Here is an 18,063-nt window from a genome sequence, read left to right as displayed (position 1 = left end):
ATGCTCGCTGTACACCTGGGACTCTAGGCTTTTCCCCTTTTGAATTAGTGTATAGACACCCTCCCCTGTGTCTAGAAAGCCTCCCAGGGAACCTACACCAGATAGAAAATAAGAGAGTAAGAGAACAGCTCTAAGCTTTAAGAGCCACCCTAAATAAGCTGCAGCAACATACCATAGAAAGAGCCCTGATCTCTGATTAGGGACCCCAATACATTGCTTCCAAGCTGGGGACTCAGTCTGAATCAAAAAATTTTAAAGGTAATCCCTCAAACCTCAGTGGACTGGGCCCCAAATTGTTGTTCTAACTACTCCTACTGCCCTCAAAGTTACAGGCATCACTCCATGGGTCCATCATTCCAGAGTGGAAGAGCCCATACTTTAGACCAAACAAAGATACATCAGTAAAAAGCCCAACCAGACCTCCAGATCCTCTCCACCTCCACATCTGACAATTACCCTCTGACTAATGAACACCTGCACACCATGGATCCTGGCCCTTGCCAGAATAAAATCTCTCATCCTGAGCATTAAATTCTCTGCTGCTGCCCCTCTGACTAAACTGTTCCTCAAAAAGTTGCCCTTTCTGTTATCTATTGGGTAATCATTGTTATTTAGCTGTACTTACCTGTCTCTCCCAGCTGAACTCAAGTCTCAGCCTGCACTTCCAAAGTACCTCTCTATAATGTTTAACCGTACAAAAGTTATAAAGTGCGTGGTCCACCCAAGGGAGCTGCCCTCAGTGGCCCTACACCTTCAGCACCTGTCCTCTCACACTCGAATAAGCCAGCCTGAGTGTAATGCTCAGCTGCATAAAAATAAATTAGGACTGAAAAAAACTGAGAATTTTTTGTTAAACACAGGCTTATCAAAGGTCTGAAGGACTCATTTCAACCTGTACACACAAAGTTCATACAAACGCAGAAAAACATAACCATTTGTGTTCTTCACAAAGTACTCAAGTCTTTAACAAAAAAGTCACAAGGAAAAAAGTCCTAGCTCAAAGCAATTACAAGTATAACTACAAGCCATTATAACCCTATCATAAACCAAAAAATATGATGCCCCTAAAACGAAGTGTTTAAAGGGGCATCAGAGGTGGGAGTAATAAGGAAGATATTCAACACAGCCGTCAAGGTCAGCAAACCACTTTTTTCCTCCAGTTGGCAAAGCCCTCCCAGCTCCCTCCTCCCCTCCTCCAGGCTCCTCTTTTGCCCTGCACGTGCCGAAATGCCACATAGCAAAATAATATAAATTGTTCCCTTGCTTGTGCTCAGGGCTCAGACCTTACGAGATTACTCCCCTCTGAGCCCGCCGGTGTGAAATGAACCCTCAACACTCCAAGACCTCCGAGCGCCGCTTAGTTATTCCATCAGTAATCCCGGCCAAGTTTTCCAGTATTTTCCGTAACAATGTTTTCCATAGCAATCCGATTTCATTTTATAAAATGAGAGTTTACATGCTCAGAAAAATAAGTCTGTGACAGTGGATCAATGATTGCCAGGGACTGAGGGTGGGGGATAAAACTTAGTGTAAAGAGGCATGAGGGAACATTCTGGGGTAACAAAAGTGTTTATATCTTTATTTTGGGGTGGTTATACATTTATATGCTTTTTAAAAGATGAATTTTATTAGCAAATGCAAATTATAGCTCAATGAATCCAACCCCCTTCACAAACACCATTAAAAAATGTCTGTACGGCTATATACCAAAACAATAACCGAGTATTGTAGTAGATTAGATAATTGACAGAAAAATTCCTCTCCTAGTCCCCACTTCCATGGGAGTCTATTTTTCTGTTCCACTGTTGATAGGTTCGGCCATATAGCTTGCTTTAGACTCATAGGAGGCCGGGTGTATTTCCTTGACCTTTGACTTTGGATGTAGCCATGTACTTGCAAGCTTAGGCTCATTCTCTTACATCTCTCTCAATACCATGAGAAAAGTTTCCCCCAGGCGGCTGCTATCCTTTCATCCTGGACCTCAGAATGAATACACATGGAGCAGATGTAAAGCTGTAAAGCTGTGTGTAAAGCCTGCCACACAGCAACAAGCAAACCCTACCAGTCCTGCAGTTTGATAAAACCTGTCCAACCAACCCACAGACACATGAGAAATAAGTGTTTATCATCAAATGCCACTAAATTGTGTGGTTGGTTGTTATGCAGCATCATTACTGACAGTAGTAACCAATATATTATCTCTGGGTAAGGAGTGATTTTTAAAATCTTTCTTCTGTCTACTTACCAGGTATTTCAGCATTTTTACTTTTATAATCAGAAAAGAAAATCTATATACATTATGAGAAAAAGAAGAAGGTAATGTAAGGAGTAATTTATGCATACATACTGTCTTAAATGATCATTGGCAAGAGCCACTCTGTCTCTGCGTCGTTTTTCTGCTTTTTCTTGTTCTTCTTTAAAAGCTTTTTTAATGTTGAATTTCAACTGTTCCTCCCATCTTTTATCTGATTTTATTTTATTCTTTTGGGACTCAATCTGTGCATCACGTTCTTTTATAACTCTACTAACAAGAAGTCCTGACTACAAAAACAAAAAATTACAGTATTTTAAGAAAATAAAGTCCAATTTTGTATAGAAATACTACATATATATATAAACATACAAGAAAGAAAACAAGTAGTACATGAAAGTTTTTCACTCTTTCTGTCTGGTAGAATTGGTATTGTTTTGCATATTCAATGGCCTTTTTCCTTTCTCCTTGTTTGTGTATTGCTTCTTCCACATCAAGAATTTGTCTTTCTGCCTCTATTTCCTCATCACGCTTCTTTTTGGCTTCAAGTTTCTGTTTTTTCATACCCTGCAAAAAGACAAAAGCTGTTTTCATTTTTCAATTTAGTTTTTCAACATTTAACATTACATAGAATGTGATAATTTGAGTTTTCATTATGAGTATTGTACTTGCATATATCATTAATGAACAAAAAGGTTACACTTATGAGCTAATTTTTCTTAATTAAATTTTTTAAATAGGTAACACACTTAGATGGTTTGAAACCTCAAAATATTATAAATGTGTTCAGTGAAACTCTCCCTTCAGTCCTAACTTCTATAGTTTCTTGTGTTCACTTCCAAAGTTCCTTCCTTATTTACAAAATAAATTACAAAATATTACTACTTTTCTTCCTTTTAAAAAATCAACAGTAGTGGATTTTACATCCTCTTCTACACCTCTGAGGAGTCTCTCCAATGTCTCCTGTCGGATGAAGTCTTTCTTCTCCTTCATGGATACTTCCTCTGTCTCAGGACTTAACAAATCCTGAAGATCCTATGATTTATTTTTAAAGTCTTACTGTTTTATTTTTTACATGTATGACTTTAATCCAGGCAAAATTTATCTTTGTGTATTCTGTACTAATACTACCTGATTTCAAAACTTTAACGTACAGTTCTCAAGAGAGTATATTATTGGAATAAAGACAGATGAATAGATCAGTGGAACAGAATGGGTATTCCAGAAATTCCCCCTGCACATATATGGAAAACTGGAACTTCAATAAAGGTTTCAAATCTTTTCAATAAGTTGTGCTGAAACAATTGGATGTCCATAGGCAAAAAAACAAAAAACAATCTATACCTTGCTTCATATAAAAAATCAACTAAAATAGACCATAGACATAATATTTAAATTTAAAATCCTTGTGATCTTGGATAGAAAACAAGTTCACAGAGAGACATTCAACATCATTGTAGTTAGAGAAACTCGAATGAAAACTATAATGAATGTCTCATGGCTATCTGAATGTCTAGAGCATAGCAAGTTGGCAGGGAGATAGAGGAAACAGAACTCTCATACACTTCTGGTTGGAATGTAAAATTATGTCAAATGTAAAAATATGCCAAAAGTTATCAAATTACACACTTTAAAATCTGACTGATCCTATGTCACTTCTACTTAAATAAAGCTGTTGAAACTGTGTTTCAAAGCATTTCTGTCATATTTCACATGTAAAAAATATTTATGAGTACTTAGAAACAAAAGTCTGTTTTCATTGGACTGAAGTTAATATATATATTGGTTTTAGATGTACAACATAGTGACTTGATAGTTATATATTTACAAGATGCTTGCCATGATGTAATTACCCATTACCATACCAAGATATTACAATATTATTGGTCACAATCTCTATGTTGTGCTTCCATTCCTGTGAATAACTTATTTTACAATTTGCCCCTTTTGGTTTCAATCTCTTAAGAGTAAGTTTTTAATACATGTGCACTCCTGGGGTGTTAGTACTTACTGCATATGTATTAGTCCAATGCTTTACCATGTCTTGGGATCGGACATGCATTTCTTTCTTTGCCTTTTTTTCTGCACGAAGGCATGCTGCTTCTGCTGTCAAGCTGTCAAGACTATCTTGAATCCTTTCCCACTCATTATATGGAATTATGGAGACCTGCCGGAGATCTACTTTGCTAGGCAGAAGAGGTGGATAGAGAACTTGGTCTTCTTCAGTGTGCTTTATATCTAATAAATTTTTAAAAATGAATATTATAGACTTTCAAGAAGAGTTCAACTGATATATTTTCTCAGACATTTCTATATAGCCATGATATCTGGAAATTGTTTCATATAACTATTCTCTTCTTGTTATCTTCAGAACAGTGGGGATTTATTGGAAAATAGACAAGACCTTGAAATCAGAAGACACAGGTTTGAGTCCTAGTTTGGTCATTTCCTTATTGTGAAACTTGGGCAAGTCACTTTACTTCTTGGAACCATAGTATCAACATCTTTAAAGTTGAGATCAATGATACCTACCTCAACAGGTTGTTATAAAAGCATTTTTCAAAGTCAACCAAGTAGCAGTTTATAAGTAGATGACTTTGGGGGTATTCATCTCTTGGGGTTGCAGATACTGTGGTTGACTCTATTCAACCCCTTTCTGAGTAGTAGCAATGGAGTTTGGAGAACTGACTACAGTCCAATACCTCAGTATTTTAAGGTTCTTTCATCTCCCTTTCCATTAAACAGGAAAATAAGTTTATTTGAGCCTTTCAGAAAAGTCTTCCTGTTCTTCTGAGAGAGACATCTGAGTGACTCTCAGGCTGGATCTGAACAACGAAGCACGAAGACCAGACAGGAACCATCCTCCAGCCACAGGGGAAGTAGCCTCGGAATGAAGCTGCTCTGCAGACTGCAAGGAGGAAATGAACAAAGAACCTGGGATAATGAGGGTCTTGTTGCACTGCTAGGTCAATCAGGCCTGAAGCTGGAAGTTGCTGTTAAATGAGCAAATACATTTCTTTGTTTTGAAACATGATTGAGTTGGGTATTCTGTTAAGAGTTTAAAAGCATCCTAAATGCAGTTCATAACAGCTCTTCTTTGAAAAACGCTCTTACCATTTTAATCAACTTAGATTCTTAATTATAGGCAACCAAAATCTCTCTAGCAAGTTTAAGCAGAAAAGGAATTCATTAAGGGATATTAGGTAGCCTACTGAAGCTCTCACAGAGGCAAAGAGTTATCATGCTAAACATCACACAAACCATAACAGGCATTGGCCAGACGCCACAATTTGCCCCACTTACAACTTGCTCCACTGAATACTATATATCTGAACTTTCACCAGTGTTGCCTCTGAAACTGGTACACTTTTGCTGCCACTCTTCCCAGAAAATGGACAACATGCTGTTTGCTTCCTCATACCATTCTCTTAAGAATGTAAATCTTGCACAAGTTCAATTGACTGGCTGAGTCTTGGTCCCATGCCTGGACCTAACTGCAAGGGCGGCAGAAAAAATGAATTTTGCCTCCTATTTAAGAAGGTAGGTTTGTAAGGAGGAAATTCACCAAAATAGGAAATTCATTTGCAAATGAGGGGTAGCTACAGGTATTAACAAAGGTAGTAAAGCACAGTTGACAAAAGCATGGACTCATGGTCCAGGACAATACCTGGACTTTTTCTGAGCACACCACATATGAACTATGTGAACACAAAGTTATTTAACTCTCTAAGTCTTATTCCTTAATTACAAAATAGAGATACTAATAGTACCTTCTTTATGTAGCTGGGGTGAGAATTAAATGAAGTTATATATGTAAAGAATTTCAAATAGTGCATGGAACACAATACATTCTCAATGAACATTAGCTATTTTTAATTGATATACAGTATGATATTGGTATCAATGTATACAACACAGTGGTTCAACAGGTACCCATATTATTAAATCCTCACCCCCACTGGTGCAGTTACAATCTGTTAACACAGGAAGATGTTATAGAATCACTGACTGTATTTCCATGCTGTAGTACTAACCCTGTGACCAACTTATATTATGATTGAGAATTTTTGTGTCCCTTTATCCTGCTCACCACCAATCACTTCTCAGTGTCTGAGTAGCATTAGGTATTATTATTTTCACTATTTTAATAGGAGAAGAGTATAATAGAAGCAGAGAGAAAAGCAGAAGCAAGAAGTCACATTGCTTCAGAAAAAGAGAGAAACATTGAGAGAAAAGCTTCCAGGATCAATCAGAGCCTCCTTGGAGTATGAACTAAGGTCGAGGGGAGTGAGAAGTTTGTTGCTAAACTAAAGTGTGAGTTTAGAACCACAGACACTATCTTGCCTACCACACACCAAGTCTTTACATGCAGAATAAAGCCAAGCAATGCTGAGAAGAAGAATAGTGTCCTGGATCAAGTTATACTAAATTCCCAGGTATGTGAGCTAAAATACTCCCTTTTCATTTTAACTACTTTGAGTTAGATTAGTCACTTGTAACCAAAGAGTCCTCACAAATACATCCTCAGAACCCTGTACCAAATTTCCTGTTTTGCCTAAACTGGCTCAACTTGGTTTGTACTATTTGCAGTTAGAGCCTTAACTAAACAAGGACCACTAAATTAAAACATCTGCCTTTGGATTAACATATTGTTAGGCATATCAGTATCTTTCCCTGATGCAAGACTCATTCCAATTCCTCAAGACACGAAATATAATGGAAAAAATTTAGCCAAAACACTAAAGGACTGGGTAGATCAAACAGCCCATACTGGCAGTAGCTGCTCCCTGCAGTGGTCAGCAGGATTTGGCAGGAGTGGCAGGACAGCAGGATATCAGAAAGCTGTGTAGTGCACAATGTGATGTGACAACCCAATCTTCAGAAGAGTAGCTTCATTTGTGAGATGTTTCCTGGACTCCAACACAGGAGGAGAACAAAGAAAACAACCACAAAAGTGGGAGAGACGGGCAGCCAGAAAGAAGTAAGAAAACCTACAGAAAGTTTGGGAAAGGCTTTTTATTATCTCAGACCCTTGAAGTTGGGCCAAGTTTCCCCATATCTTTGTGGATAAGGAGAACAATGATTGGTATCATAGCTACAGATGATTTCTCTTATCTATGCTTTAAGTCACTGGGTTGGTGCAGGGTTCAGCTCTCAAAGGGCAATCATATTTTCAAGATTCCTACCTCACAGTGGCTCTCACACCATCTTAGTGGTGGCTGTTAGAGTTGTTAAACAGACCACAGTTGAAAGAAGGACAAGAGAATAGATGGACAGAGAGAAAGAGAGTGTGCACAGGCAGCCTCTCAAGCAGCAGAGAGGGGGAAAAGCAGTGGCAAGTGACCTACGGGTACCTAAGAATCAGTTCATGTTGGTATTATGCTAAGTGAAATAAGTATATCTTGCCTCACCAAAAAAAATTTAAGACTAAAAACTTAAAAATAAAAAAGAATGAAATAGAACATAGATGTACCTAGAGGGCACTGCGCTAATGTGAAACATGTGCCTTGCCTTAAAATTTCTTTTTTAATTAGAAAATAAAATAAAATCAGTTCATGTGCCTTTCATTGACATATTTTCCATGGTTTACAAATTGTTTTTTAAATTGATATATAATTCACATACCATAAAACTTGCCATCATAAATAATAATACTCAGGGCTTTTTAGTTGATTCAAAGGTTGTGCAACCACAGACACTATCTAATTCCAGAATTTTTCATCACCCCAGAAAGGAACCATATACCCATTTTCAGTTATTTTCTCATTTTCCTCTCCCCACAGCCTCTGACAACCTTTAATCTACTTTCTGTCTCTACAGAAAGGGATTTGCCTATTCCAGACTTTTCATATAAATGGAATTATACAGTATGTGGCCTTTTATGTCTGCCTTCTTTTATTTGTCATTCTGTTTTCAAGGTTCTTCCATACTGTAGCATGTATCAATATTTAATTCCTTTCTATAGATGAATAATATTCCATTGTAGAGATGTGTCACATTTTGTACCGTTATGTTCGTGATTTGGCTCTTATGAAAAATGCTATTATGAACATTCATGTATTAGTTTTTGTGTGGACATGTTTTCAATTATCTTAAATGTATACCTAGAGTTATAACTCCACATTTAACATTTTGAGGAAGTGCCAAATTGTTTTCCAAAGTGGCTGCACCATTTTACATTACCACAATGTGTAAAGGTTTCAATTTATCCACGTTTTAGGCAAACATTTGTCTTCTTTCCTCCAGCCTTTCTATTGGGTATAAAGTAGTATTTCACTGTGGTTTTGCTTTTCATTTCCCTGATGGCTAATATGTCCATCATCTTTTCAAGTGCTTATTGGCTATTTGCATATGTTCTCTGGAGAAATTTTGATTCCAATCATACGTCCGTTTTTCAAATGGATGGATATCTTTTTATTATTGAGTTCTAAGAGTTCTTTATAATCTAGACACTAGACCTTCACCAGATATATGATTTGCAAATATTGTTTCTCATTCTGTCAGTCATCTTTCACTCTCTTGATAATGTCCTTTGACACACAATATTTTTTAATTTTGATAAAAGCCAAATCTGGGGGCGGAGCCAACAAGGCGGCATGAGTAGGACAGTGGGAATCTCCTCCCAAAAACATATATACTTTTGAAAATACAACAAACACAACTAGCCCTAAAAGAGAGACCAGAAGACGCAGGACAGTGGCCAGACTGCAGCTACACCAGCGAGAACCCAGCGACTGGAGAAAGGGGTAAGATACAAGCCCCGGCCCTGCGGAACCCGAGCGCCCATCCCCCCAGCTCCCGGCGGGAGAAGAATAGGCAGAGCGGGAGGGAGACGGAGCCCAAGACTGCTGAACACCCAGCCCCAGCCACCCCCACCAGAGCACACTCACAGTGCGTGGGCAGAGGGCCCTGGATACTGGGGGAACAGGGCAGTAAGACCTCTGAGCGGGTGCCGAAGCTGATGCCCCTGTGACAAAGGAAAGCGGGGGCTTTGTGAAAGTCTTAAAGGGACAGGGACTTAACAGCTTGACGGAAACAACCCAGGTCACAGTACAGCAGCTGGAAATTACAGGGAAAACCGGGCGCACTAATCCCCTGGGCAACAGCTCTGAGACCCCTCACAGAGGTAAACAGTCAAGCAGCCCCCCCATCCATTACCCCACCGGGCGCTGCGAAAGCAGAGAAGCAGCCTGAGACAAATTCCGCCCACAGAAAGGGAAATTTCTCCCTTCCGGCCAGGCAAGACACAAAGACCCAGTCTACACGCAATTACCCAACACAAGCCACTAGGGGTCGCAGTTGTTCCAGTAAAGAAAGGCCAGTAGCAAGTGAAAATTTTGGCCCTCCCAGCTGACAGTCAATAGCACCTGTCAACATGAAAAGGCAAAAAAATATGATCCAGACAAGACTAACCCAGACAGCTTCGGCATCTGCTACATCTTCCCCTGAGAAGGAATCTGGGGAGATAGATTTAGCCAGTCTTCCTGAAAAAGAATTCAAAACAAAAGTCATAAACATGCTGATGGACTTGCAGAGAAATATGCAAGAACTAAGGAAGGAGAATACAGAAATAAAACAAGCTCTGGAAGGACTGCAAATCAGAATGGACGAGATGCAAGACACCATTAATGGACTAGAAAACAGAGAACAGGAACGCAGAGAAGCTGATGCAGAGAGAGATAAAAGGATCTCCAGGAATGAAAGAATTTTAAGAGAGCCGAGTGACCAAATGAAAAGGAACAATATAAGAATTATAGGTATTCCAGAAGAAGTAGAGAGAGAAAAGGGGATCGAAAATGTCTTTGAAGAAATAATTGCTGAAAACTTCCCCAAACTAGGGGAAGAAATGGCCTCTCAGACCACAGAGTTACACAGAACTCCCATGACAAGGGATCCAAGGAGGGCAACACCAAGACACATAATAATTAAAATGGCAAAGATCAAAGACAAGGACAAAGTATTAAAGGCAGCCAGAGAGAAAAAAAAGGTTACCTACAAAGGAAAACCCATCAGGCTATCATCAGACTTCTCAACAGAAACCCTACAGGCCAGAAGAGAATGGCATGATATACTTAATGCAATGAAACAGAAGGGCCTCGAACCAAGACTACTGTATCCAGCACGAATATCATTTAAATATGAAGGAGGGATTAAACAATTCCCAGACAAGCAAAAGTTGAGGGAATTTGCCTCCCACAAACCACCTCTACAGGGCATCCTACAGGGACTGCTCTAGATGGGAGCACTCCTAAAAAGAGCACAGAAAAAAACACCCAACATATGAAGAAGGGAGGAGGAGGAATAAGAAGGGAGAGAAATAAAGAATCATCAGACTGTATTTATAATAGCTCAACAAGGGAATTAAGTTAGACAGTAAGATAGTAAAGAAGCTAACCCTAAACCTTTGGTAACCACAAACTTAAAGCCTGCAATGGCAATAAATTCATACCTTTCAATAATCACCCTAAATGTAAATGGACTGAATGCACCAATCAAAAGACACAGAGTAATAGAATGGATAAAAAAGCAAGATCCATCCATATGCTGCTTACAAGAGACTCACCTCAAACCCAAAGACGTGCACAGACTTAAAGTCAAGGGATGGAAAACGATATTTCAAGCAAACAACAGAGAGAAGAAAGCAGGTGTTGCAATTCTGGTATCAGACAAAACAGACTTCAAAATAAAGAAAGTAACAAAAGACAAAGAAGGACATTACATAATGATAAAGGGCTCAGTCCATCAAGAGGATATAACCATTATAAATATATATGCACCCAATACAGGAGCACCAACATACCTGAAACAAATATTAACAGAACTAAAGGAGGAAATAGACTGCAATGCATTCATTCTAGGAGACTTCAACACACCACTCACTCCAAAGGACAGATCCACCAGACAAAAAATAAGTAAGGACACAGAGGCACTGAACAACACACTAGAACAGATGGACCTAATAGACATCTACAGAACTCTACATCCAAAAGCAACAGGATACACATTCTTCTCAAGTGCACATGGAACATTCTCCAGAATAGACCACATACTAGGACACAAAAAGAGCCCCAGTAAATTCCAAAAGATTGAAACCCTACCAACCAACTTTTCAGACCACAAAGGCATTAAACTAGAAATAAACTGTTCAAAGAAAGCAAAAAGGCTCACAAACATATGGAGGCTAAACAACACGCTCCTAAATAATCAATGGATCAATGACCAAATCAAAATGGAGATCCAGCAATATATGGAAACAAATGACAACAACAACACTAAGCCCCAACTTCTGTAGGACACAGCAAAAGCAGTCTTAAGAGGAAAGTATATAGCAATCCAAGCATATTTAAAAAAGGAAGAACAAGCCCAAATGAATGGTCTAATGTCACAATTATCGAAATTGGAAAAAGAAGAACAAATGAGGCCTAAGTTCAGCAGAAGGAGGGACATAATAAAGATCAGAGAAGAAATAAATAAAATTGAGAAGAATAAAACAATAGCAAAAATCAATGAAACCAAGAGCTGGTTCTTCGAGAAAATAAACAAAATAGATAAGCCTCTAGCCAGACTTATTAAGAGGAAAAGAGAGTCAACACAAATCAACAGTATCAGAAACGAGAATGGAAAAATCACGACGGACCCCGCAGAAATACAAAGAATTATTAGAGAATACTATGAAAACCTATATGCTAACAAGCTGGGAAACCTAGGAGAAATGGACAACTTCCTAGAAAAATACAACCTTCCAAGATTGACCCAAAAAGAAACAGAAAATCTAAACAGACCAATTACCAGCAACGAAATTGAAGCGGTAATCAAAAAACTACCAAAGAACAAAACCCCCGGGCCAGATGGATTTACCTCGGAATTTTATCAGACATACAGGGAAGACATAATACCCATTCTCCTTAGAGTTTTCCAAGAAATAGAAGAGGAGGGGATACTCCCAAACTCATTCTATGAAGCTAACATCACCCTAATACCAAAACCAGGCAAAGACACCACCAAAAAAGAAAACTACAGACCAATATCCCTGATGAACGTAGACGCAAAAATACTCAACAAAATTTTAGCAAACCGAATTCAAAAATACATCAAAAGGATCATACACCATGACCAAGTGGGATTCATCCCAGGGATGCAAGGATGGCACAACATTCGAAAGTCCATCAATATCATCCACCACATCAACAAAAAGAAAGACAAAAACCACATGATCATCTCCATAGATGCTGAAAAAGCATTTGACAAAGTTCAACATCCATTCATGATAAAAACTCTCAGCAAAATGGGAATAGAGGGCAAGTACCTCAACATAATAAAGGCCATCTATGAAAAACCCACAGCCAACATTATATTGAACAGCGAGAAGCTGAAAGCATTTCCGCTGAGATTGGGAACTAGACAGGGATGCCCACTCTCCCCACTGTTATTTAACATAGTACTGGAGGTCCTAGCCACGGCAATCAGACAAAACAAAAAAATACAAGGAATCCAGATTGGTAAAGAAGAAGTTAAACTGTCACTATTTGCAGATGACATGATACTGTACATAAAAAACCCTAAAGACTCCACCCCAAAACTACTAGAACTGTTATCGGAATACAGCAAAGTTGCAGGATACAAAATCAACACACAGAAATCTGTGGCTTTCCTATATACTAACAATGAACCAACAGAAAGAGAAATCAGGAAAACAACTCCATTCACAATTGCATCAAAAAGAATAAAATACCTAGGAATAAACCTAACCAAAGAAGTGAAAGACTTATACTCTGAAAACTACAAGTCACTCTTAAGAGAAATTAAAGGGGACACTAACAGATGGAAACTCATCCCATGCTCATGGCTAGGAAGAATTAATATCGTCAAAATGGCCATCCTGCCCAAAGCAATATACAGATTTGGTGCAATCCCTATGAAACTACCAGCAACATTCTTCAATGAACTGGAACAAATAATTCAAAAATTCATATGGAACCACCAAAGACCCCGAATAGCCAAAGCAATCCTGAGAAAAAAGAGTAAAAGCCAAATCTATTTGGGGTGTGGGGGGGGTTTGATTGTGGTTTTTGGTGTCTTAAGAAATTGTTGCAAAAACTAAAGTCACAAAGATTTCCAATTTTTTTTTCTAAGACATTTATTGTTTTAGCTTTTATATTTAGGTCTATGATCCCTTTTGAATTAATATTTGTATATAGTGTGAGGTAGCGATACAAATTCATTCTTCTGCATATGGATATCCACTTATTCCAACCCCATTTGTTGAGAAGTCTATTCCTTCCCCACTGCATAGTCTTGGCATCCTTATCAAAATCAACTTGCTACACATGTGCAGGTTTATTTCATTATTCCTGTTCTATTGGTTTATATGTCTATCCTAATGCCAGTACCAAACTGTCTTGATGATTATAGCTTCGTAGTAAGTTTTGATATTGGGAAGTATAAGTCATCCTACTTAATTCTTCTGATTTAAGATTGTTTTGACTATTCTGGTCTCTTGCATTTCCATGAGTTTAAAATTCATTTGCCTCTTTCTATAAAGAAACCAGGTAGACTGTAATAGAGATGGCATTGCATCTGTAGATCAATATGGGGATTACTGCCAACTTAACAATATTAAGTCTTTTAATTCATTAACATAAGATGACTTTCCCTTTTTTTAGATCTTTGATTTCTTTCAATGTTTTATCACTTTTCAGAGTATAAGTTTTGCTCATTCCTAAGTATTTCTCCTTAGAAAATGTATTCCTAAGTATTTTTGGTGTTATTATAAATGGAATTATTCTCTTAATTTCATTATCAGATTGTTCATTGCAAATGTATACAAATACAGTTGAATTTTGTATACTGATTTGGTATCCTTCAATGTTACTGAGCTTGTTTATTAGTTCTAATGGTTAGTGGATTTTTTAGGATTATCTCTAGAGAACAGCATGTCATCTGTGAATATGGATAGTTTTACCTCTTCCTTCCCAATCTGGATGGCTTTTTTTTTGCTTGCCTAATTGCTCTGTCTAGAACCTCTAGTAAAATGTTAAAAAGAAATGGTGAAAGTGGGCATCTTTGTCTTGTTCCCAATCTTCAGGGGAAAGCTTTCAGACTTACAAAATTAACCATAATGTTTCCACTGTTTTTTCATAGATACCCTTTATCAGGTTAAGGAAATTCCCTTCTATTCCTGGTTGCTATTTTTGTCATGAATGGAAGTTGGATTTCTCAAATGTTTTTTAAATTTCTATTAAGATGATCATGTGGTTTTGTCTTTCATTCCATTAATATGGTGAACTACATATTTTTTTAGATGTTAAACTATCTTTAAATTCCTAGGATAAATCCCATAGTGTATAATCCTTTTTAAATGTTGTGAGATTTGGTTTGCTAGTATATTGTTAAGATTATTTGCATCTAAGTATAGCACAGGGAAGACAGTAATGACTCTATAGCATCTTATTACGCTAATGGACAGTGATTGAACAGGGTGTTAGGGGATACTTGTTAATATGGGTGAATGTTGAAACCACAATGTTGCTCATGTGAAACCTTCATAAGATTGTATATCAATGAAAAAAAAAGGATTGTATATCAATGATACCTTAATTTTTTAAAAACTGTACCAAATTGACTGGGTTACCATCATAGGAATGTAACTACTACTCTGTAAACTCAAAATAAACATGTTAGAGGTCAAAAAAAATTTTTTTAAGAATATTTGTATCTATATTCATATGGCTCTAGTTTTTTTCTTGTGATATCTTTAATGTTGGTATCAGGGTTATATTGGCTTCCTTGGATGAGTTGGGAAGTGTTCCCTCCTCTTCCATTTTTTTCTTTTTTGAAGAGTTTGTGAAAGACTGACGTTTAACACTTCATTAAGCATTCAGCAGAATTCACCAGTGAAGCCATCTGCTCCTGGATCTTTCTTTGCAGAAAGTTCAATGTAATTACTGGTAAGGTAGGATTTATGTTTGCCATTTTGTTACTTACTTTCTTTGTCTCATGGCTTTTCTGTTCTCCTATTCCTCCAACACCAACTACTTTGTGTTAAGTAGGTATTTTCTATTGCACCATTTTAATTCTCCTATCCCTTCTATTACTATAATTTTTTTAGTTTTTTAAAATTGCATTGGAGATTATTAATAACACCTTAGTTTGTAAAAGTCTAATTCAAATTAATACATATTTCCAATAGTTTACAAAAACTTTTATCCTAGTAACTCCATTTTATCACCTCCCACTTGTGCTGTCATACAATTTCAATTTTTATGTATTCTTATGACTATAAACACAAATATGTAATCATTTATTTTGCAGTGGTCTTTTAAATCAGAAGAAAAAAGTTACAAACAAAATACACTTATATTGGCTTTATTTATTTAGTTACCTTATTTGGTGGTCTTATTTCATGTGTAAATGTGTTACTGTCTAGTGTCCTTTCATTTCACTCTGAAGGACACCTTTTGGTATTTCTTGTAGGGTAGGTCTGTTAGCAATGAATTTATGCAGCTTTTGTTTAACTGGAAATATCTTAATAGTTTTGTTGGATATAAAATTCTTCATGTCTTTCTTTCAATTACCATGAATACTATTGCCTTTTGGCTCCCATAGTATCTTTTTAATTTTAGTCTCATTAATCTACAATTACATGAGAAACATTATGTTTACTAGGCTTTCCCCATCATCAAGACACCCACACACACCCCATTACAGTGACTGTCCATCAGTGTAGTAAGACGCTATATAATCACTACTTGTCTTCTCTGTGTTGCACAACCCTCCCCATGTCCCCGCCTACATTATGTCTGCTAATAACAATGCCCCTCTTTTCCCCTTATCCCTCCCTTCCCACCCATCCTCCTCAGTCCATTTCCCTTTGGTAACTGTTAGTCCACTCTTGAGTTCTGTGAGGCTCCTGCTATTTTGTCTCTTCAGTTTTTTTCTTTGTTCTTATACTACACAGATGAGTGAAATCATTTGATACTTGTCTTTTTCTGCCTGGCTTATGTCACTGAGCATAATACCCTTGAGCTCCATCCATTTTATTGCAAATGGTAGGATTTGTTTTCTTCTTATGGCTGAATAATATTCCATTGTGTATATGTACAACATCTTCTTTACCCATTCATCTACTGATGGACACGTAGGTTGCTTTCATTTCTTGGCTATGAAACATAGGGGTGCATATGTCTTTTTCAAACTGGGCTGCTGTATTCTTAGGGTAAATTCCTAAGAGTGGAATTCCTGGGTCAAATTGTATTTCTATTTTTTGTTTTTTGAGGAACCTCCATATTGCTTTACACAATGGTTGAACTAATTTACATTCCCACCAGCAGTGTAGGAGGGTTCCCCTTTCTCCACATCCTCGCCAACATTTGTTGTTTGTCTTTTGGATGTTGGCCATCCTTACTGGTGTGAGGTGATATCACATTGTGGTTTTAATTTGCACTTCTCTGATGCCTAGCAATGTAGAGCATCTTTTCATGTGTCTGTTGGCCATCTGAATTTCTTCTTTGGAGAAGTGTCTGTTCAGATCCTGTGCACACTTTTTAATTGGATTATTTGCTTTTTGTTTGTTGAGGTGCATGAGCTCTTAATATATTTTGGATGTCAACTCTTTATCAGATGTCATTTATGAATATATTCTACCATACTGTAGGATGCCTTTTTGTTCTATTGATGGTGTCCTTTGCTGTACAGAAGCTTTTCAGCTTGATATAGTCCCATTTGTACATGTTTGCTTTTTGATTCCCTTGATTGTGGAGATATGTTTACAAAGAAGTTGCTCATGTTCACATCCAAGAGATTTTTGCCTATGTTTTTTCCGAAGAGTTTTATGGTTTCATGACTTACATTCAGGTCTTTGATCCATTTTGAGTTTACTTTTGTGTATGGGGTTAGACAATGAATCAGTTTAATTCTCTTACATGTAGCTGTCCAGTTTTGCAACACCAGCTGTTGAAGAGGCTGTCATTTCCCTATTGTATATCCATGGCTCCTTTATCGCCTATTAATTGACTGTATATGTTTGGGTTAATATCTGGACTCTCTATTCTGTTCCACTGGTCCATGGGTCTGTTCTTGTGTCAGTACCAAATTATCTTGATTACTGTGGCTTTTGTAGTAAAGCTGGAAGTTGAGTAGCGAGATCCCCCCTGCTTTATTCTTCCTTCTCAGGATTACTTTGGCTATTTGAGGTATTTTGCAGTTCCATATGAATTTTAGAATTATTTGTTCCAGTTCATTGAAGAATACTGTTGGTATTTTCATAGGAATTGCATTGAATCTGTAGATTGGTTTACGTTGGATGGCCATTTTGACAATATTAATTCTTCCTAGCCAAGAGAATGGGATAAGTTTCCATTTGTTAGTGACCTCTTTAATTTCCCTTAAGAGTGTCTTGTAGTTTTCAGGGTATAGGTCTTTCACTTCCTTGGTTAGGTTTATTCCTATGTATTTTATTCTTTTTGATGCTATTGTGAATGGAATTGTTTTCCTAATTTCTCTTTCCACATGTACATCATTAGTGTATATGAAAGCAACAAATTTTGGTGTATTAATTATGTATCCTGCAACTTTGCTGAATTCAGATATTAGTTCTAGTAGTTTTGGAGTGGAGTCTTTAGGGTTTTTTATGTACAATATCATGTCATCTGCAAATAGTGTCAGATTGACTTCTTTACCAATCTGGATGCCTTGTATTTCTTTGTTTTGTCTGATTGCCGTGGCCAGGACATCCAGTACTATGTTGAATAACAGTGGGGAGAGTGGGCATCCCTGTCTTGTTTCCAATCTTTGGTGAAAAGCTTTCAGCTTCT

At 37.4% G+C, this 18,063-nt stretch overlaps 1 protein-coding gene across 5 annotated transcripts in view; it reads right to left on the bottom strand.

The window, feature by feature from the left end:
- Window positions 1-18,063, bottom strand: part of CFAP210 (cilia and flagella associated protein 210) — an 89,496-nt gene that overhangs the window by 64,481 nt on the left and 6,952 nt on the right. For 3 of the 5 annotated variants that reach the window (XM_036888083.2, XM_057503930.1, XM_036888084.2), the window contains 3 exons: window positions 4,263-4,489; window positions 2,645-2,818; window positions 2,348-2,541 (listed from right to left, as the gene is read on the bottom strand). In XM_036888083.2, coding sequence (XP_036743978.2) covers window positions 2,348-2,541; window positions 2,645-2,818; window positions 4,263-4,489 — 595 coding nt within the window. The remainder of the gene's footprint in view (window positions 1-2,347; window positions 2,542-2,644; window positions 2,819-4,262; window positions 4,490-18,063) is intronic. The other 2 variants (XM_036888085.2, XM_036888086.2) reach the window with 1 other exon arrangement.

Source organism: Manis pentadactyla, chromosome 6 (assembly GCF_030020395.1).
Source record: "Manis pentadactyla isolate mManPen7 chromosome 6, mManPen7.hap1, whole genome shotgun sequence".
Classification (NCBI taxonomy): Eukaryota; Metazoa; Chordata; class Mammalia; order Pholidota; family Manidae; genus Manis; species Manis pentadactyla.
This window is presented reverse-complemented; position numbering and strand designations above follow the sequence as displayed.